Source organism: Propithecus coquereli, unplaced genomic scaffold, assembly GCF_000956105.1.
Source record: "Propithecus coquereli isolate 6110/MARCELLA unplaced genomic scaffold, Pcoq_1.0 Scaffold165, whole genome shotgun sequence".
Lineage (NCBI taxonomy): Eukaryota > Metazoa > Chordata > Mammalia > Primates > Indriidae > Propithecus > Propithecus coquereli.
The window spans coordinates 536,793-559,032 of record NW_012141080.1 but is presented as its reverse complement, the minus strand read 5'-3'; the positions used below and the strand labels follow the sequence as shown (position 1 = coordinate 559,032).

The window sequence follows — 22,240 nt, the reverse complement described above, 5'->3', positions numbered from 1 at the left end:
GCCCGGCCTTGTTTCTAATCCCTCCCCAAAGGCTGCCTGCCCATGAGGGTGGGTGGGTGGGTGGGCTCGCCCAGTGCCCTTCAGATACCTCAACAAGCAACTCCCCTGTGTATGAGGGCACACCAAACATAGTGGCCCCAAGCAAAGTCTGCCTTGGGTCTTTGATACGAAGTCTGTCTTGGGTCTCCTGTACCCAGGAAAGATCTCGGCTATGTACTTTCCACAAAGACTTCTGGCTGGAACAAACCACTTACCTGGCCGGCGTGAAGACACTGATGCCGCTACTGAAGCTGGAGTCACAAGAACCATCTGGACCTCCTGGCAGAGGAAGAGGAACATGGTGTCACGAAAGGCTGTTGGGTTTTTAGAATAAACAAGATCCCTGTTACAAGCACACGTGAGACCTCCAGTGCCGCACACCCTGATTCAGGCTCTTGAAAAGGAACGTGGCTCTAGACCCCTGAGGACCCAATGCTGACTCATGCCCCGAACCCCTCGAACAGTCCCCACGCCTGTAAGTGTTTAGGCACAGTGATCTCGCAAGGAGGGGACACCGGTGCTGAACACACCTGGGAAATCTCAGACGGAATTACCGGCCTGCGGGCAATACACGTTCACAATGACTGGGATACCCATCATCCTTAGCTAGCAGGAAAATGCAAATCCAAACTACAGTGAGACACTACTTCACACCCACTAGGATGGCTAAAACAAAGGAGACTGATAATAACAAGTGTTGGCGAGGATGCGGAGAAACTGAAACCCTCACACACTGCTGGTAGGAATGGTGCAGTCACTCTGGAAAACAGTCTGGCAGTTTCTCAAAAGGCTAAACACAGAGTCCTGTATGACCCAGCAATTGCATTCGTAAGGTATACACCCAAGAGAAATGAAAACCTATGTCCACACAAAACTTGGACATCGTGCTCACACCAGCATCATCTCCAACAGCTGAAAAGTGGAAACAACTCACATGTCCACCAGCTGATGAATGGAAAAATGAAACGTGCTGCAGCAAAACAATGGACTAGTATGCGGCGATAAACAGGAGTGAAGTTCTGATACATCATGCAACACGGGTAAGCTTTAAAAAACATTGTGCTAAGTGAAACAAACCAATCGCGGAAGACCACATATAATTCCATTTACAGGCAACATTCAGCATGGGCAAATTTATGGAGACAGAAAGTAGGTTAGAGATTGCTGAGGGCTGGAGGAGATGGGGGAAGGGGGATGATGGCCAAGGGGTTCTCTTCAGGGAACCAAACACACTCTGAACTTGATTTTGGTGATGGTTACACAACTCTGTGAATATACTAAAGTCATTGAATTGTACACTTTGGGTTGGGTGAATTGTAGGGTGTGTGAATTGTATTTCAACACAGGGCTTAGAAAATGACTTTGGGGAAAGGACTGTGACCCCGCACTCGGCCCCGGTCGGCCTCCATGTGGCCAACCCAGTACCTGTCATTTGTGTTTAACTTCCTGCTGCACGACCCAGGATAGAAAAGGCATCAGCGATTTATTGTTCCCACTTAAGGAATGATCGTAAAATTCCAACCTTTTTCTTTTGGCATCTAATTAAGTTTCCTAAAGAGACAAGATGTTCCGGATCTGCAAGGCTGCCAGCAGGACCCTATTCCAACTTGAGCTCCGGTCCACTGGCTACTCCCCTATGGCATGGAGGGAGGGAAGGGAGCTGGCAGTACTCTCTGGAAACAACCCAGACTCCGTGATCCACGGCATGCCATGTCACCCTTTGTGCCCTCAGTTTTCTCATCTATACAATGAGACTGACACCATTTACACTGCCTGATCCATATTTTACATACGTTTTCCTAAATTAAAAAATGCTTTCATCTTGAAATTAATTTTAGATGTTCAGAAAAGTTGCAAAAGATAAAGAATTCTCTGTATACCCTTCGCCCAATGTTAGCTGCTCCAGACACTAACGTCGTACATGGCCACAGTACAACCATCAAACCCAGGAAGTTAACATCCATATGATACCATTAACTAAATGATAAATCTGATTTGAATGTCATGAGTTTTCTCATTCCTGTTTTTTCTTTTTCTTTGAGACAGAGTCTCGCTCTGTTGTCTGGACTAGAGTGCCATGGCGTCAGCCCTGCTCACGGCAACCTCCAACTCCTGGGCTCAAGCGATCCTCCTGCCTCAGCCTCCCGAGTAGCTGGGACTACAGGCGCCCGCCACCAGGCCTGGCTAATTTTTTTCTATTTTTAGTGGAGATGGGGTCTTGCTCTTGCTGAGGCTGGTCTCGAACCCCTGACCTCAAGCGATCCTCCCGTCTCGGCCTCCCACAGTGCTAGGATTGCAAGCATGAGCCACCACGTCCAGCTCAGATCCCCAGAGTCTACACTCAAACTACACTATTTGGCCTCTCACTTTGAGGTTTTAATGGTGATGGATCCACAGCCAAGGAATGCAGGCGGCCTTTAGAAACTGGAAAGGGCAAGGAAATGGATCCTCTCAGAGGCTCCAGAAGGAACGAACCCTGCTGTCCCGTATCACCCTTCTTATCACAAGTCTTCCTGAGTGCCTTACTAAGTCGACGTTTATATCATAAACGTGTATTAAAACAACACCAAAGCACTTGCTATTGAGAATGTTTGCCACGTGCCATGTGCTAAGTGCTTTACGTGCAAAAATCTTTTTTGAGACTCACAACCATACCCTGGGTTAGATATTATTACTCACGCTGTTCGACAAGGAAGGAATCTGAAGCTTTAGAAAGGGCGAACAGCTGTCCATAGGCAACAGACACGAAGTTTGCAGAGCCAGGACTCACAGGCAGGTTGCTGGGACCTCAAAATCTTTGCTGTGACACCTGAGACAAGCAGGGAATGTCACGGAGGGGACCACGCTGGACGTGTTAAGTGGTGTAAGAACTCAGAACCAGGGAAAGGACACGTGTGGTGGGTCCCCCACAAGGGGCAGGCCAAGGCGGGGGCCAGAGCAAGTGATGATGGCTGCCCTGACCGGAGGTCCGTGGTCAGTGGAGGAGGGAGAAGCTCTGGAGGGTGTGTGTGTGTCTCTCTGTCTGTCTTGCCTGCAGTGTGCTGTGAAGAACGTGGTGCTGTGGGCGAGTCAGCACAACTACACCAAGACCAGGCAGGCAGGTCCTGTCTTCAGCTTGGACCAGGGTTGGAACAGCGGGAGCAGAGAGGGAAGAGTAAGCGGGAGAGGCTGGGGTGATTACCTGTCTCCTGGCTTGCTGGGACCTTCTCCTGGGCACCTTGGGAAAAGACTGGTGATTCGTTAGTTACAAGCTGAGCGGGCCTGAGAGTGGATGTAAGGGTCCCAAATAGCTGCCGCTATCTCTGGGAACTGCCATAAAGTGAGCTTCTCATCTGCCAAAGTGCTGTTTAGAGGCAGTAAAATCCAGAGCCAAGCTGCCCGAATGTATCCTGGTTTAGGATAAAAAATGAACTGCATTGGCCGGGAATCGAACCCGGGCCTCCCGCGTGGCAGGCGAGAATTCTACCACTGAACCACCAATGCTCCAGCTAGCAATAGGGTTTTTAGCTGCTGCCACGAACCACGGAATGAAGCAATTCCTCTCCAAAGGACTTGACTTACTGCCACATAAGCAGAAAGGGAGGGCAGGAACCATTGGGATCCACTTTGGGGGAATAGACAGTAACTTTTTTTTTTAATTGAGAAACAATTCATATAACAAAATTTCACATAACATAAAAGTGTACAACTGGGTGGTGTTTAGTACATTCACAAAGTGGTGCACCTATCACCTCTATTTAATTCTAGAACATTTCTATGACCCCCAAAAGAAACCATGCATTTGTCAGCAGTTGGTCCTAATCCTTCCTTTCCCCCATGCCCAGGCAACTGTTATCCTACTTTCTGACTCTATGGATTAACAGGCACTGTAAACTTTTAAGTCAGTATAAAATACTCAAAACCTCCACATGTACTTGTCAAGCTACAAACAAAGAAAAAAAAATAAAAAAATCCACCATCAAAGAAAATAAAAGCAAAATGTGAAGTTGGATAAGTTGTATGATCTTAACTATTTATGTGTATATGAAAAACTGGAAAAATATGCCAAATTTTATAGTGATTGCCTCTTGGTGGACATAGTCTTCCTTTTGTGTATTTTTCTCTACTTTCCAAACTTTCTAAAATGAGAATCGAAAAATCCCACCAAAATAAAATACTCATTATCAGTGAGAGTTCATAAGTATGTCTATTCCTTCTAGTTTCTTCTGGTCTTCTAGTTTCCGCTGGGAAGAAAGCTCCTCTCTTTGAAGGCCTATACTAACTTATCTCCCCAAGGTTTTTTTCCCCACTCAGGAGCTGCCAAAAAGTTTTCAGCTGCTGCATTGGCCGGGAATCGAACCCGGGCCTCCCGCGTGGCAGGCGAGAATTCTACCACTGAACCACCAATGCTCCAGCTGAGTACTACTTTGCCTCCAGCTGTTTTGCTGCTCTGGCTTGCAGTGGTGACAGCACAGCTGTAACCTGACACCTGAGACAGGTCCAGCGTGGACCGCTGCTCAATTCTAGCAGCGAACTGAGGTCCACGGGACACACATGCTTGACATTCTGCTCAGATGTTCACAAGAGAAGTCTGGGCATGGCAACGGGAGAATATGCTTTAGCAATTCTTCTGGCTCCTGGGTGCAGGTTCCAGACCTTACTCTGTTATCCTCACAGATTTGAGTAGGGTGTCCATTAACTTACTCTCTGGCTGATTCTGCAAAGATGGATAGCACCCCAGTGCTGATCTGTGACCACTTGGTGAGGAAAGAAGCCCAAGAGATAGGAAAACATTGGGTAACATTGAGAGTCAAACTCCAGACACCAATCAGCATAAAAGTAGTTTTCTTTATGATATAGACAAACAAGGAAATGTTAAAGGAGTTTGAAAGACTAGAACAACTTCATTTTTTAAAAGGAACTAAAGTGGGCACTAAAATTCCCAAGTACTGAGTAAGCTGAAGCTAGAGCTTTCTTAACCCTCCCTGCCTGAGAACCACACGCACGGTCAAGGCAGTGGGCTTGTAGGCGGCTGGATGTCCATGGCCAAGAACCAAGTGCATCCAGAATCCTGGTACCCCCTCCCTGCTCCAGACCTCCCTACTCTGAGAACAGCTATTTCCTGTAGCTGAACCCAGGACCAAGATTAAGCGAAGGCTTACTGGCCTTTGCGGCAGTAAGGGTCAAGACTGCGGCCTCCGGAGGACACCTAAATAGGTTCAAGTCTCAACTCTACCCGTCACCTGCTGCCGGATGCTGGTCATGCTGCTCAGCTCCTCTGTGCCCATCTGCAGTTTCCGCCTCGCTGGGCTGTTGCCAGCACTACTTGAGTTAACATGTATAAAGCAGCACTAAGGCAAGTCCTATGACTTCCGACTGGGGCTCCCATGGGAGGTGAGGGGCCAGGGGCAGAGTTTACTCACCACTGCCTGCCCCTTCTGGTTTCGCCAGGGTGTCATCGGGGTGGGGTTCTGTCTGCCTCTGGAGCACTGGCTTTGGCTCGTCCGGCTCATCGTCCTCAGGGGTGACCAGCTTCATCAGGCTCTGGTTGCACACGTTGGCCACCTCTTTGATGCCTGAGTCACTGATGTAAGGAGTGGTCCTACCCAGGGGGGTCTTCTCTAAGCCTGGTGTCCCTGGTCAGGGGCTCAGTCCTTCCCAGGGGCTATGCTGGGTGGACAGGGAGTCTGAACCCTGTCCCTGTTCTCCGTGCCATCCTGGGGCCCCTGTGAGATGCTCCTCTTCCTCTCATAGGTCCCCTTCCAGGTGGCCCTCCCACTCCAGGGTCCCTTGGCTTCACAGTCCCTTAGGGGCTGCTCTGGTTTCTTCTCTCCCAGAGCAAAGGATACTTTTCTTGCGGTCATCGTATGCCAGGCAGGGCAAGACGGCAGTCAGGATCCCAGAAGAATAGGGCAGCATCACTCGGCCGGCCAGCTGGATGAACTCCCGCATCCAGCACATGGCCGTCAGCTGGATGAGGTCGTCTGGAAGGGGAATCGGTGGGTTCCAGGGGGACTGGCATAAGCAGCCAGAGTGCCCCCTGCCACCGACCATCCCCAAGCCCAGGGCTGGCTTGCTCTCTTATCTCCTTGCTTTGCTCTCCAAAGGAACATTCAGGCACAGGTTGGCATGGAGTGACGATCCTGCGCTAAACTGTGAAAGGAGCCCTCCCTGCATCCCTGCCCCTCTGCAATGCAACTCCTTGTCTCCTCTCATCAAGAAGTGGGGTTTATCTCCCTACCCAGGCCCGACTGCCCCTGTTGCCGCAGCTAACAGCTGGATGACAGCTAGACATGAGCGAGGCCACCTGGGACCACTCAGCCCAGCCAACTCTCCAGTTCACCATACATGCACAATTGAGCAGCCAAGCCTGGCCTGTGAGCAGAACCACCCTGGTGACCGGGTAGACTCATAACCAGTAATAAGTGACTGTTGTTTTATGTAGTTATGTTCTGTGGTGGGTCGACACGCCCCAGAAGCTTATAGATACATAATTCCAACCCGCAAGCATTTCAACTCTCAGTGCTAGCTAAGGCCAAGCTCACCAGCAAGGAGGCCCCTGGATCTTATTACACTCCAGGCTACACCTGGTGAAAGGACCTCCATGTCAACAGAGACCCTGCTGCCAGGGCCCAGTGTCCCACGGGTCAACACTCCTCCCAGGACTGTCTCCTGCCCCTCGCTGAAGCCAAGGTGGCGGTGGCCGTGGGGCCTCGCAACGCTCACCTGTGGTCTGGCAGTGGATCACCAGGATGTTGGCCATCTCGGCAAACTTAACACTGGAGGGGTTCTTCTTGATTTCTTTCAAGAATTCTCCAAGAACAACCTCACACCTACCGATGAGAAAGGAGAGTGGAAAACAGCACATGTCAGCCAGGGCCGCGGAGCCCCAACTGGCACCCAGTTCTGCTCGGGGGCGACTACACTTGGACACGTGATGGATGAGTGTTCGCAGGGGCTGCTGGCTGCCGAGCTCTCAGCTCCTGGAGCAGGAAGCACGCCTGCCAGGAAGAAGAGCAGGGCTCATTTCTTGCCCCTCGGCTACGCCCGTCTGTGCTGTGGGGTACTCGTGCACAGTACATTTCCGAATCTCTCACATTTTCCGAATCTCTTTGCCGTTGTCACCCAGGATCTGGAACAGGCCATCCAGGATCTCCGGCAGGTAGTCCAGCAGGTTGATGTCCGGCACGGACTCCAGAACCAGGATCTGCCCGAGGGAGGAACACAGGAGGGGAAGTCACACCAGCCTGAGCAACTTTTCTCCTCCTCCCTGATCCTCTGGGCCTGGGCAGTGGGAAGGCGACCCCGCGGAAGCAGCATTTCCCTGCCTGCAGCTGTCCCATGGGGGAGGGGATGTGAGCAGCTATCACATTTAACAGGCAGGGAATGGTAATTTGACTCTAAGGACATCCAGATGCCCGAGGAGAAGGGAGTGGATGGGGAAGGATGACAAGGTTAGAAAAGGCGTGACTGCTGGAAGCAGCACTACTGGCTGCAAAGACAAATCTGGGTTTCCCGGGACAAGGAGTGAACTGGATCCTTTCAGGACCAACATGATGGGCTTTGGGGGCAAAGCTAAATGAAGTGTCTTCAGATTGCCAGGTGCCAATGGCTATTCCAGGGATAACAAGGAGGCATCCTGTGGCTGAAGGAACTGCCAAGGGTGTTCCAGAGAGCAGATTTTACTAAAGCAGAGGCTCATTCAACTAGAGGCTGGAGAGACAGTGTCAGGGCCAGACCTTACCCAGGAGATGATGAACTGTCGGGCATACTGGTTGTTGGAGTAAATCCTCTCCCGCAACAGGGGAATGAAGCCCACCAGGTCAAACTTGTTGCTCTCAGTCACGATGTCCTGTGGGCCAAAGGAGTGTGAGCTGCCAAGAGCCAGAGACCAGGGCTGGCTCCAGAGGTCAGGTGACCACAGAGGAAAATGGCAGAGCCCGGGCCAGGCAGGAGAGGCCCCTGGAGTATCCATCTTGGCATAGGCCAGAGGACAAGCAAAACTGGAGGACGGAGAGCAGGACTCAAAGTGAAGAGAACCAATCCAATGGCAAAACCCTCCTCTCTGTAGTCTGGATGGATCACCCAGCCCAACCCCGTCCTCGGGTGGCAATAACACAAGGGGATGTTTAGGGTGATGGCACTGTTCTGTATTTCTATTGTAGTGGTGACACAGTTCTGTATACGTGTCATAGAACTGCACCCGGAAGAGTAAATTTTATTGTATGTAAATTAAAATACTAAAAAAAAAATTTGGAAGAGCATCCCCAATGTTAGAATTTCTAAGCTGTACAGACAGATGGGAGAAACAGATTCTAGAAATAGAAGCGGCAACAAAGTACAAATACCTTTAAAAGGCGGTCTAGGAGCTCCGATCCGCTTTTCACGTTGGGGTCTGGGTCAGCAGCCAGCTGCGAAGGGCACAGAGGGGAGAGACACAGGGGCTGTGGTCACAGCTGAACAGAAGACGTGCATCTCCTGCGAACCCAGGGCCAAGGCCTTGGTGCAGCCTGGAACACCTAACGTACCCCTCCCAGCGAGCGAATCTGAGGAAGGTCGGGGTGCTGGGGATGGGCAAGTTGGAGCCGGCTAGGGAGCCCCATGCAGCAGATCCCCCCTTCTGCTCAGGGACGCCTCCTGTGACCCGCTGGGTGCCTGCTTCCTGCTGCGACTGTGTCGGGGGTCGCTTCCCATCCCCCTTCCTCAGGGGGTTCTGATCTTAAGATGCTGAGTCCTCTCTCCTCTCCTGGAGCTTAAAAACGATACTCTAGAAAGGACCATGGCATTCCACAGGGGCAGTAGTGCTGCAGGGTGGCTTTGTGCCTGGGAGGGGAACGCCACGAGGCTGAGAGAGGTGCGGAAGACAGTATTAGGGGCTCCAAAGCCCTGTTAAGAAGAGCTTTTTCTAGAGCATGTGTGTGCTACAAATCACCGCCCTCCTCACAGGGGAAACACCGTCTGTACGATGGACTCACTTTCATCCCCTCCCCAGGGAGGTGAGTGTTCCTCAAACTATCAGTTTTTTCCCTCCACTGTGTGGTAGACTGATACTTTCATAAAATGCAATAAAAATGAATTAACAGAGAAATGAAACAAATGCAAATATAACCCCATTTAAAAAAATTATTAGATTCAACAGACAATAAGTGTCCCTTGCAGCCATGCTTATCTGCTCTGCCTGCATCTGGGGAAAGGGACCCAAGCACCCAAGGTCCCAGGAGGTCGAGTGAGGTGCGTGGACTGAGCTGGGCCCAGCTGGGAGGAGCAGTACCTTGCTCAGCCCGTCAAAGAGCACGTTGAAGTGGGGCAGCACGGCGCCGCGGGCCACCTTGACGATGTTGTAGAGCGCCTCGCAGGCGTAGTAGCGCAGCCTGCTGTCCGCGTCATTGAAGCAGGTCAGCACCGGCTCGATCAGCTCCTTCAGGTAGAGCCCTGAGTCCTGCGATGGGGCAGGAGGGGGAGAACACAGCTCAGAAGGGATCCCTGGGAGATGCTCAGGCCTGTGTGAGCCCTTCCCAAGCCTGCCTCCCAGGAGAGGGACCACGCCTGGAGACGGGGCTGCAAAGCCAGACCGGCTGGTCTTAGGTGTGGAAAGAGCGGTGATAAAACGCAGGTCTGCAATGCCCTGCTGGGACTTGGGAGGGAAGGCGTCTGGAAGGCTCAGAGTCAAGGCCATGGCTGGTGTGTCCGTCCCTGGGGAGAAAGGCCCACCTTGCCCAGTGCGATGGAGCAGGCGGCCAGGCCGATGAGGCCCCCTTTCCGGCTGTGGGGGTGCTGAGACAGGGCGAACTCCTGAGACAGGGTCTGGATCACATGCTTGATTTGCACGGTATTGTTCTGGGCCACGAACTCCCGGACCAGCCTGAAGAGAGAGGAGAGAGGGGCTGTGGGGACCAGGCCACCCCTGCTGTTGGCTCCTGGAGGAAGGAGGGAGGTGACCTGTTTAGAAAGAGGAACCAGGAGTCAGGCATCTCAGGCAGGTCTTCCCAGTTCTGCTGCTGGCTGGGCCACGGGTGCTTCCCTACTCTGGCTCTCAGTTTCCCTTTGTGCACAACAAAGGAACAGTTGTGTTTGGAACAGTGGCGCTAACTCACTTCCGGGAATCTGACAGAAGGCAAATAAATGTCCCATTGGAGACCAAAAAATACAGTGCATTGTCAGTTGATCAACCATCTTTATTCAACATTCGCTCAACTTTGCATTCATGCATCCGAGAAGTTCTCTGCATCTGGGCCATTATTTCCAGGGACGGTGCTGGGGACACACAGCTGGACCAGGCCGCAGTCCGATGGGCTAGATCCACATACACACAAGTAATTGCAGCAAAGTGGCACAAGTGTTATCACAGAAGCAAGAAAACACAACAGGCCAGGTCTCCAGGGCCGTCCCGGAGGGCTGGCAGAGAGATGCCAGTTGAGTCAGATCTTAAAAACATTCCAGGCATTTTCTAGGTAAAGAAAGGAAGGCAGGGTGTCTTGGGCACAGGGAAGAGCCTGGTCAAAGGCAAAGAGTGCCGAGAAGACGTGGCATATTGAGGGCAGCACCAGGTGTCTAGCGTGTGGCAGGAACAGCTAGAGACAGTTAAGGAAAAGATGAACCAGTGCGAGTTCTCCAGCAAGGGGCGACGACACGCCCAGACCCGTGCTTTACCAGATACCTCTGGCGGCAACTTGGAGAAGCCGAGCTGGGGCTGCAGCGGGGGCAGGGATGGGTTTGACAGAAAGAACTGACGCTGAGGACAAACCTTCCAGCAGAACACTGCAGCTACTGGGTAAGGAGGACCTGAAATGTGGCTGAGGTGGCGGGAAAGAGCAAGAAGGATTATTTCTAGAATTAAACAGAAAAGCATCAGTAGCTCATGTAATACAGGGGTAGGTGGGTAGACGGCACCTCCAAAGTGTCTCCCTGGGCAGTGACGCTAACAGGGAGAGGGGCAGGTCGGAGGGAGGCTGCCTTTGTGGGAGGGAGTGCCTGGGCTCACCTCAGGCGTAGGGGGGACGCTTCCCCAGGAAGGCCCTGCCCTGAGCGGAGAAGAACCGAGGGAGGCCTGGTTCTGTACAGACTGGTCTGTTTTCAGAGCCCCATGGACACGGAGGCCGAGCCTCTGCTCTCCGGAAGCTCACAGCATCCCTGTGGCGAGAGGCCCCATGTGGGACGATGGCAGCATGAGCGCCCCGGATCACTGCTGGGGGAGCTGCGGCTATGGTGGTCAGGGAAGGCTGCCGAGGCGTGGGATGGGAGCCGGATCCTGCAGGACGCAGGGAGAGAAGGAAAAGGGCCTTCCGGACAAAAGGAACCGTGTGAGCAAAGGCAAGGACAGGGAACTGGCCAACCTTGCCTGGGACCCCAGGGGACAGAACAGCAGCGGGAAACGTCGAGGATGGGCGGGCTCTGGTAGCTGGGGCATCTCCAGCTAGGAGAATGGATTTCACATCACGTAACAGGAGCCTGCAGATGTGTGTGGGGTGCAGCCACTGAAGGTGGGAAGAGGAGGTCTAGAGACCGTGGACTTTCAGAAGTAGCTACAGAGACTCACACTCTCCTCGCCTTGTGTCCAATCGTGGCGGGTACATTGCTTGCCTGTTGCATAAATGGGATCTCAAGTTGGCTTGAAGAATTTTAAGAATGGTCATGTCCAAAGGTATTAATTAGTCTATGGGGTTCCAGCTCAGTGTCAGGAACTTCCGGTAGTAATTAGAGCTGCTCAAAACCAAACGTGCTGTCCTAAGAGACAGTGACCGCACCTACACAAAGGTTGTTCAAAGAGGCGTTGGCAATGGTTTGATAAAGACTTAACACAGCAAATCATATGGAGCACCTATTGTGTGCCAGGCAGTTCACACAAGAGGTGACAAAACAGGCCTGGCTCCTGGCTGGTGGACGTTGGAACAGAGATGGGTATTTCAGGAGGCGGCTGTACAAAGGGCCTATGAGGTGCCTCTTGCTCTGGTCTTTATGGGGCTGAGGACTATGGAGCCAGTTCATAGGCTCCGGCTCCCAAAGTAGAGTTTCAAGGCCTGGCAGGGATGGTTCCATACAAACCTGTCTGGTCTCCCAAACTGGGCAAACCAGCCAGGTGATGCTGGGTGTGACCTGCCAGAGTGCCTGTCTCTGAGTATTGATAGAGAGAGACAGTCCCTTGGGAAAAGCCCGGCAGGTGCCACAGAGAACAGCTGAAGCATTGGTGGTTCAGTGGTAGAATTCTCGCCTGCCACGCGGGAGGCCCGGGTTCGATTCCCGGCCAATGCAATGCAGTGTTGCTTTTATTGCCCTTTCCTGGCCAGTTTCCTCCCAGAGTTTCCGTTGGAGGAGCCCATCTCCTCAAGCACAGCAGGCCTGCACAGCCCAGGTGCCCACGAATCTGGCACCACACTTCCTGCTGGTTAAGCATGGGAGGAGTGGCAGGGTTCTCCAGAGAAGCACTCACTACTGGCAGTGGAACCATGGCCTTGATGCCTTCAACCTAGGGGACTTCTGCTGTGCTGCCCTTGGCCTTGGCCAGTCTCCAGCAGGAAGCTGGAGGGAAACCTGAGAACAGTGAAACAGCCCAAGCAGAATGGAAAGGAAGGATTCAAATACGAGAGAGGAGAAAGTCCCAACATGCTTTTCTTTCTGCCAAAGACTTAAGCTCTCATTTCTGTCCAGAGGTCTGAAGGCAAACCAACCGCACATGCACACCCTCCTGCTCTGCAGTCTAAGCTTGCTGTCCTTGCAGCTGTGCTGATGTGGCAGCATCGGGGACCGGGTTTATATTCTGTGAGCCAGCATGCATGCATGCATACACACACACACACACAAACACACACACACACACACACACACACACACACACACACACACACACAAAAGGAGGCCCAGGAACAGGGTTAAACGGAGGTGTCCACACAGCTGCTGACAGCTGGAGCATTGGTGGTTCAGTGGTAGAATTCTCGCCTGCCACGCGGGAGGCCCGGGTTCGATTCCCGGCCAATGCAGCAGTAAACTTTTTTAATCCTAAAATACTACATTGGAGACTTCAACCTGCCTAAAGAATTTGTGAATATACTCTGAAAACCAAGAGTGACTTGTTTGTAGCTTGGATTTTAAATGCCCTTGACAAAAATCACTCCGTTTTCTAAATTCCATGAAGATCCAGAACCTGGTCTCCTTGCTCTTGTAGAGTCGAGGCTGTGGGGATACACCGAAGCCCAGTGAAAGCAGCAGTGCACCCCCACGCCTGCCCAGACAAGCCTGCCAGGAAGCCAGGACATGTCTCTGCGTGGTACAAGTCAGAACGGCACCAGGAGCTGGTGTGGAAATCTTCACGGCGTCAGCAAGGGATTCAAAAGACCCAACGTGCGTGGCAACACAGACAGCCCTGGGACCACCTCTCCTGTCTCCTTGTTTTAGGTCACAAACATTCACTGTGCAACCAGAAAGGGCTCCTCCCAGCGTGTGGGGTGCATTCCCTGCCCTTGAGGGGCTCTCTCTCCAGTGGAAGGAAACAAGAGAGTATTCAAGGACTATGGTGCAAACAGAGAATAAACCCGGTAAAAAGAGTGGATGGTGACCAGGGACAGGTAAGCAAGGGAACGCCTGTGTCTGGTGGGAGGGCATGTGGTGTGGCTTCCTGAGGTCGGCGCTGAGAGGGGCTCTGAAGGCTTCTGGAACAGCATCCTGGAGCTGTTCAGGATGAGGCTGGACAGCGGCTCAGAGGAAGGAAGAGCAGGCATCTGGTTTGGCAGAAGCGAAGGCCACAGGAGAAGTGGATGACAGGCTGGGGAAGCTGCTCTCTGCCATGTGGCTCGGGAGGCTGAATGCTCGGGAGAGGATCTGGCATTTAGTCCTGGCGGCAGCGAGGAGCGGGAAGGCCGTGAACGAGTGTGTGAGCTTCAGGAAGGGCCGTCTGCAGCGGTGGGCGGTGTGGATGTGGAGGCTCACAGGGAGCCCTGAAGAACAGGGAAAGGTACAGGGAACGCGGCTCTAATGTCGAGGTGACAGCCTGCAAGAGCCACGGGGCCTCCTGAGGGGAGAAGATGGGAAAGGGGGACGTGTACTCCAACCCCCTCGTGCAAGCGCAGCAGGACCTTTCTCCGTGCTCGACGCCAGCTGGAAGGCTTCTCCCACCGAATCTTACTGGGACTCAATTCAGGGCGCCCGAGGCCACTACAGAGACGACGGCCCACTCTTCAAGTCCTGCGGCTCCGGGAACCCCAAGTTTCTTCTCTCTGTACGCTTGCACTTAAGGGTAGAGTATTCTTCACCTCCAGGCTGGAGGGAAAGCTGTGAGAACATGTTCTCACCAAAAGCATCGGCCCGGAGAGCACCGGGCTGGCCGTAGGGTCAAGCCCTGGGTCAGAAGCAGAAAGAACGTGTTCCAGGAATCAAGCCATCAGGCCATCAAAACAGGGCCAGGCTGTCCTCTGCGGCCTTCCTGCCGGTCCCCAGCATAATCTTCCTCTCCAGCCGGACCCGCCTTCTCAGGCTCCGCTCCTTCCACGCCTTCGGCGCGTCCCGTCAGCCCACTCTCCGGAAAAGCTCCCACTCCCTTCCGCGCTCCTCCAGCCCTCACGGTCCAGCTCAAGTCCAAGCCCTGCTTTTCCTGACCACCCCACAAAGTGAGCACTTCTTCTCTGACCCTGAAGGACTCAGTGACCCTTCATTCTGTGCCCAGGAATGCAGGGTCGGATGTCACCAGTTAAGTTCCTTCTCATGTGTACATTCCTATTTCCACAGCTTCTTGATAAAGTCCTTGCAGACGGGCGCCATCGTCTCTGCATCTCCGGCACCGGGTCCTCTGGGTCCAGCGCTTTGCGCAGAGTAGGTTGGGAATCGGTAAACACCTGTCGAGGCGAGCAGAGGTGACAGACGACACGAGCTCTATGGTAAACCCGGGCAAAGCCCCATGCTGCCGTATTGGTGCCATGGGGGTGCTCTGAGAACCCAAACCTAACCTGCTGGGTTAACCAATATTGCGTTTGGATGATCCTAAGCCCCTCACCTTATAATTCAAGTCAGTAGGAGCAAAGCGCCCCATTACGGGGATCCCAAAATGCACACTGAGAAGGGCCCAGGTCACGAGAGCTGCAGCTGGTGGCTGGGGAAAGATGCACATGCCGCGATGTGACCGGGAGCCGAGGGCAGAGGTGTGCTCTAACTCCGCACCGGGTACTCCAGAATCGCCCCCATCAGCCTGTGGTGTGGTCTCTCTACTTCACAGGGCAAGTGCAGAGAGGAAAAAAAGCAGCTACGAGGGGAAGCAGAGTAAGTGAAGTTTAAAATCCGGGCATCCCTGGTCTCTCTTCAAAAGACCACACTGTCTCTCCTTTCATGCACAGGCTGGGAGCTGGGGGGGGAGGGGATCTGAAGCTGAACTCATTTTGAAGTTAACATTTGGCCCAGAAACTCTCATGATCACAAACTCCTGGAGACCTTGCCTGATGCAAAGGTCTCGGGCATTACTGTTCTATACACCGGAGAAGGGAATCCGCTTCTGCCTGGTTTCCTCCAAAAAGCACTGAAAATCCCTGGCTGGAGACGTGTCCCCTCGAGGTTGCTCAGAGCCTCCATTCTCAACTGGTCAGTGGTGTCGCAGGACGGCAGAAACACCCACTGCCCAGAAGACACAAACCCCAAAGTGAGCCAATGCCAAGCTCTTGACACCACCCTCCACATGGTGAAGACGAGCCACACCGACTACCCCTCCCCGATAGGAGGAGAAGCCACAGACAGGGTAGGACGCATTTGGGCCCTCATCAGCCAAGGGAGAACCTGGGGCCACAGCCTCAGCAACACAGCCGCAGCCCCGCTCTGGACCTCTTGGCCTCCATAACACAGTGCGGTGACAGTCACAGGCCGCGTGGGGCCTGGGGAATCGACTCTTCCTAAGCACTCACTCTACGCTGAGCATTTCAGGGGTCAGTTATTCCCCAGGACAACCTCTTCCCGTAGCTGTTATTATCCCATCTTCCAGATTTGAAACGGCCTCAGAGAAATCAAGTCCCTTTCCCGGAGTCATAGAGGGTCTGAACCCCGGACATCTACAAAGTCCACGGCCTTTCAACTGTCTCAGTTCCTCTCTCCCACCTTAAGCCACTTCAGCTGCAAGCCGAACACACCCCATCACAGATGGCAACTCCTTTGTGTAGAACCAAAGCCCCCAAGTGGCATGCAGTGTTCTCTACACATTTTCCCACACTGTTCAGCGTTCAGATATCCCCAAAGCCTCCTCCCCACACACAGGGAGTGCAGATGAGGTGTGCATTTGACGTCTTTTGAAATGAAGCTCTAGAGCTGGTCTTACACTGTGAAGGCAGGAGCTGAGTCACCACTTGCTGCGCACTTACTATGTGGCAGGCAACGTGCTGGATGCTTTACATGCACGATCTAATTTAAACCTTCAAACAAGTCACTGAGTTAGGTACTCTTATACCCATTTTACAGCTAAGGGAAACTGAGGCTCAGAGAAGTTAAGAAACATACACAAAGTCATGCAACTTGTAGATGATGGGTCTAAAAATCAAACCTAGGTTTTTCTGATCCCAAGGCTTGAACTCTTATCCATTACATTACACCATCCTCCTCCCCAAATATCACAGCTACCACCTCTTGGATGCCCACTGAGTGCCAGGCACTTTACAATTATTATTTCATTTAACTCCAATCCCATTTCGTTTGGCGATGTCCAAACGTCCCAACCTCTGTCCCAGGTGGCAGAGGTTTAGCCACTGCACTCGGGTTCTCCTACGTTCAGAGGAGACACCTCGGCTGTACAGTGGGGTTAATAATTACAATGACTTTATACTCTTTTTAGAGTGTTCAACTAGATAATGCACATAACGTGCTTTGCACCGCACATGCTCAGTGACATACTAGTGCAGGGTCAGAAGCAGGGACGCTGTCATCTTACATCCACCACGCGAGATGGTGTTCATTCAATAAACATTGCTCGAGCACCTGCTCCAAGACGGACATAAAGATAAACCCAGAGCTGACGGTTATTCCTGTGATGTGAAACTTTCAGCACGGACTTGGGGCTGCTGCCTTGTCCCTGGCAAGTCCAACTTGCCCTTCCAGTTCCCTGTGTGACATACCACATTCAGATGGCATACCCAGGCAGCAGTGTGCCACAGAGAATGCGGGTAAACATCTCCATCTGCTCTGCTGAGCATTTAAGTAATTTGGTTTCCATTTGCTCACTAGTCTCCAATAAGGGAACAGGAAAACCAGCACAGCTGCTTCTGAGCAAGGGCCAAAGACCTTCTGAAAAGGCCTAAGAATTAACCGATGGAACATACACTGGGCATCCACCAGATACAACCAGTAGAAAAAGAAGAAACAAGAGGCAGAGGCAGAGCAGGAGACCTGTTTTGATCTCAGGTGACAGTAATTGTGACCACTTAATGAGTGCTTCCCTCACACCGTAGCAAAATACCACTGATATTATTTTAAAAATTGAGAAATAATTCACATACCATAAATTCACTCTTTTAAAGTGCAGAAGTCAGGAGTTTTTAGTGTATTCACAAAGTTGTACAACTATCACCACAATCAATTTTAGAACATTTTTACCATCTCCAAAAGAAACCTTGCACCCATTAGTGGTCACTCCCCATTTCCCCCCAACCTCCTGAACCCCTGGCAACCACTAATCTGCTTTTTGTCTCTACAGATGTGCCTCTTCTGGACACTTCACATAAATGGCATCATAAAGTATGTGGCCTTTTGTGACTAGCTTCTTTACTTAGCAAGGTGCATTTTTTAAGATAAGGAAACTGAGGCACAGAGAGGCTAAACCAGGGGCCACTAAGTCACGTACTCACAGCAGCCAGGCAGGAGATACCAATGAGGCGACCCAGGGAGGTAAGACAGGCTCCGGGGAACTTGCAAACACAGGTAGCAAAGGTCTCGCTGACCGGCTACGTGGGAATGTGGGCCCCACAGTACCACATTTCCCGACTCTTTAAGGGAAGGCAGAAACCCAAATTCCACTGTGAAATTTCTCAGTCTAAAATACTCTGTGATCCAGGCCAAAGCAAACAGGTCTGTGGGCAGGACACAGCACCCGTATGTCTGGGTTAGGCAATCTGCCAAGTGTCCCACTCTGATAAACAGCCGGGGTGGGTGCAATTCTGACCTGCATTCCACAAACTGCCTCAAGTCACTTGGAAATAAATAGAATCGTGTGCCACACAGGCCGTTTCAGTCAACAACAGACGGCACATACCACGGTGGTCACATCAGATTGTAGTATTGTATTTTTACTGAATCTTTCTACATTTAGATATGTTGAGAGACACAGATCCTTGCCATTGTGTTATGATTGCCTACAGCACTCAGCCTGGTAACATGCCGCACAGGTGTGTAGCTCAGGAGCAACAGGCTACAGCACACCGCCCAGGTGTGCAGCAGGCCATACCCTCTAGGTCTGCGCAAGGGCACTCTGTGATGTCTGCACAGGGACGAAATCGCCTGATGACACATTTCTCAGAACATATCCCCCTTAAGTGACGCATGACTACCCTGTCTTCCCCACAGAGGTGGGAGGCTGAAAAAGAGCCAGGTCACATTGTACAGTTCGACCTTTACCTGATCACAGAGCTCCGGGGACCCTCCCCGCCCCGTCCCCACCCCCAGTGGGCTAGGAGGCATGATTCAGGATGGGCTCCCACCAGCCCTCTCTGGGCCTCCCTGCAGGGCTTTTGAACTGCAAGTTCAGGAACACTAGAGACTTGACCACAAAGGGCGCCGTCTCTCCCGGCCAGCAGTGAGGCGGAGGGGCCCTACCCTTCGCAGTGCCCGGCACAGCGAGCACCCAGCACGCTTATCAGATGCCTGCCGGCATTTCTCCTCCACATTAGCCTTTCCTAGAGCACAGCTTGGGGTCTACCAGCCTTTGCATTAGGGCTGATCAATAACTATATCCCTAAGATCGAGAACCCACAAAATCCGAAACCGTCGTTGTAAAAATCTTCACCTCAGTGCCTTATCCTTTAGGAAACTGCGTGGTCGTGTTGGAGTGAGGTTGTGGGGGAAAAGCTCTCCAGGTCCTGTGCACAACAGGCTCACATTTAGCCAACAGATGCCGGTCACTTAACCCCACACTAGAGGTTTTAACAGTCAGGATCCGGGGGTCCCTCTGTTGAAGCCAGCATCCATATCTCTGCATTTTTAGTGTCTGAGAGGCCTGTCATTGTGACAAAACCCCTCTTATTAGCGTTTTTAAGCCCTCATTGGAACACCATATGCAGTACTGGCCCTGTTCCCTAAGCAGACAGGCTCTGGAGAACTGAAGTGGCAGCTAAAACCACCATGGAGACGTCCAACTTTGAAAATTTCTTTTATCACATAAATGCCCCATTTTTGGTAGAGAGAAACATTCATGTAGTGGGGAAGCCTTCTGAGACACTGATGAACCCCGATTTTCTAGCCAGGTTCTAGCTGTGAAACCATGGGAAGATAACTTAACTTCGAGGGGCCTCTGTTTCCTCATCTGTGAAATGGGGTAATATCACCCAGCTCATAGGGCAGCCGTGTAAAGTAAATGAGGGGTGTACAATGGGCAAAGGGAAGGTTCTCTATTCCCCCAGCCTGGCCCAAAATGGGGCAGATAGTGTTTTATTACGTGTGCACCACCAGGTTTCACTATGACCACTGTTACGCACTAAACTGTCCCCTCACCCCCAAATTCATATGTTGGAGCTCTGACCTCCCATGTGAGAGGAGGCCTATAAGGAAGTAATTAAGGCTAAAACAGGTCATAAGGGTGGGGCCCCTGATCCCCTAGGATTAGTGGCCTTATAGGAAGAGCCACCAAAGCTGCCAACTCCCATCCAAAAGAGGAGGTCATGCAGGCACACATGTGCAATGGCAGCCACCTAGAAGCCACGAGAAGAGGTCTCAGAATGAAATCTACCTTTTCCTGGGATGGTGGTTCCCTCCTGTTGATGCCAGCAATGACTGGTTAGGTTATCTCATATTGCATCACCCGACACTGACTCTTTCTGCTCCCCTCTTCCCATTTAAGGACTCCTGGGGTTACACTGGGCCTACCAGGATAATCCAGGATAATCTTCCCATTTGAAGGTCAGCTGATGAGCAACCGTCATTCCCCTTTACCATGTAATGTAACATATTCGTAGGCTCCAGGGATTAGGAGATCATTATTCTGCCTATCAAAAAGTGATGAGAGCACTACTGATAGATAACAATTATGTAATATATATGTTTTAAATAATTAAAACAGTTATAAAACAATTCTATATATATAGCATATTATGTAACAATTGTAACATGCCAAGTACTGCACTAAGCACTTCACAACATTAGCTCAAACACCCCTATGAGTACTATTATTATTCTCATTTTACAGATAAGGAAACAGAGGCAGAGAGGCTAATTAGCTTGCCCATGGTCGCCCAGCTCGTAAACGGGAGCTTGAACTCCAGCTGTCTGGCTCCAGAGCCTGCTCTTAACCACTATGCTATGCAGCCTCTCAAGAAATAGGGTGTCTTAGAGGGACCACTTACCTAAGAACCTAAGGACTGAGCACTTTCATTTCTGAGGCATGTGAGCTGACTCACCTACACCACACAGATAACTGCCAGTATTCTGACCCTTGTTTTATGAGGCGTCTGCAGCCTAGGTGACGTTAATTAATAGCGTTTGGCTGCGGGTCACTTTGACCAAGCCAAATGAAGAATATATTCACATATACAATATTCCATATGTACCTGACACACAGAAAGTGCTCAAGACATGTAAAATGCTGGTGAAGTTTTGATAAATAAATCAGTATCTGTCTCTGAGCAACATGTGAAACACACGTTCTAAGGAACATATCAAACTGGTCGGCCATTCCTAATTCCAAATATGACTGCAAAAGGCTGGAAACGGACTAGAGGTTCTTTGAGGCCAGTGCTTCTCAAACTTTAATGTGCATACAAATCACCCAGGGATCTTGTTATAAGGCAGGTTCTGATTTCATAGGTCTGGAGTGAGGCTGGAAAGTCTCCTTCTAACAAGCTCCCAGGTGAGCCCGATGCTGCTGTGTGTAGGCCACACTTTTGGGCAGCACGGTCCTTAGACTGCAATGTTACTTCCCCCACGGAACACGTATGGTCATTCATCTATTCAGACACCACTTGTCAAATGTCACCAGGCACCGTGCTAAGTGCTGAGGAGAAATAACACAGGGTTTCTGCTCTCGAAGAGTTCACAGTCCAGTTAAGGCCCTAGTGAGTTTCTCTGAATCCCACAAATCAAGGCCAATGTTCAATAAAAAATGAAGCCCATTAAAGACAAAACCCATATAGAACTGTGAGCAGAGTGACAGCACTTACACAGGTTGTGCTGGAAGCAACAATAATGTTGACATGAATACCTCTATTCAAGGACTCAACAGATGACTCAAGCTATGATAAAACCAGATATTTCTGAGAAGCTGAGTGGGTGAGGGACAAAACTGGGTGTCGAGGCGACTTCGAAGCCAACAAAACTCGTGGACATGAAACCATGCCTACATATCATCTCTGGTTCCCCCTAGTCAGTACGGCAATACGCATTAAGCATTAGCGAGCAGTCAAGAAAGTGGTGCCTGATCAGAGACGCAGCTAGATGGCTGTGGACATACTAAATGGGAGGGTCCTCTTAGCAAAGTTCAAACCCTTCAGTTTCGGAGGACACTTATATCCAAATCTAAAGCCATTACAGCAGTGGTTCTCAACAGGGACAATTTTGTTCCCTCAGGGGTCATCTGACAATGTCTGGAGACATTTTTGGTTGTTACGACTGATGGACTGCTACTGTCATCTAGTGGGTAAAGGCCAGACATACTGCTAAAAACCCTGGAAGGCACAGGACAGCCCACTACGATCAAGAATTATCTTTCTCAAAACGTCAACAGTGCTGAGGTTAAGAAACCCTGAGTTAAGGAATGTGCCTCAGGTCAAAGAATGAATGTTAGTTATACCATGGAATAGATCAGAGCGGCCCAACATTTCTGCAATGACAGAAATGTTCTATAATCTGTGCTGCCCAATATGGTAGCCAACAGCCACACGTGGCTATTGAACACTTGAAATATGGGTAATGAGACTGAAAAACTAAACTTTAAAATTGTATTTAATCTTTAGTAAATTAAATTTAGACAGTCATGCATGGCTAACGGCTACCCTACTGGACAGGGCAGAACGACAATCCACCTTTTCTGACTCTCCCATCGGTGTTCTTTCAGTTTCACAGA

The 22,240-nt window shown here is 51.2% G+C and overlaps 1 protein-coding gene and 4 non-coding genes across 5 annotated transcripts in view; 2 read left to right on the top strand and 3 right to left on the bottom strand.

The window, feature by feature from the left end:
• VAC14 (Vac14 homolog (S. cerevisiae)) overlaps nt 1-22,240 on the bottom strand; it is a 105,107-nt gene that overhangs the window by 79,880 nt on the left and 2,987 nt on the right. The window contains exons 2-10 of the mRNA XM_012641577.1: nt 9,730-9,880; nt 9,290-9,457; nt 8,367-8,429; nt 7,763-7,870; nt 7,116-7,225; nt 6,745-6,851; nt 5,868-6,002; nt 5,442-5,594; nt 255-318 (exon numbers count right to left, since the gene is read on the bottom strand). Coding sequence (XP_012497031.1) covers nt 255-318; nt 5,442-5,594; nt 5,868-6,002; nt 6,745-6,851; nt 7,116-7,225; nt 7,763-7,870; nt 8,367-8,429; nt 9,290-9,457; nt 9,730-9,880 — 1,059 coding nt within the window. The remainder of the gene's footprint in view (nt 1-254; nt 319-5,441; nt 5,595-5,867; nt 6,003-6,744; nt 6,852-7,115; nt 7,226-7,762; nt 7,871-8,366; nt 8,430-9,289; nt 9,458-9,729; nt 9,881-22,240) is intronic.
• On the bottom strand, nt 3,452-3,522 carry TRNAG-GCC. The gene has a single exon. It is a non-coding gene; the product is annotated as a tRNA-Gly (tRNA).
• On the bottom strand, nt 4,358-4,428 carry TRNAG-GCC. Its single transcript has one exon. It is a non-coding gene; the product is annotated as a tRNA-Gly (tRNA).
• Nucleotides 12,197-12,267, top strand: TRNAG-GCC. The gene has a single exon. It is a non-coding gene; the product is annotated as a tRNA-Gly (tRNA).
• TRNAG-GCC lies at nt 12,922-12,992 on the top strand. Its single transcript has one exon. It is a non-coding gene; the product is annotated as a tRNA-Gly (tRNA).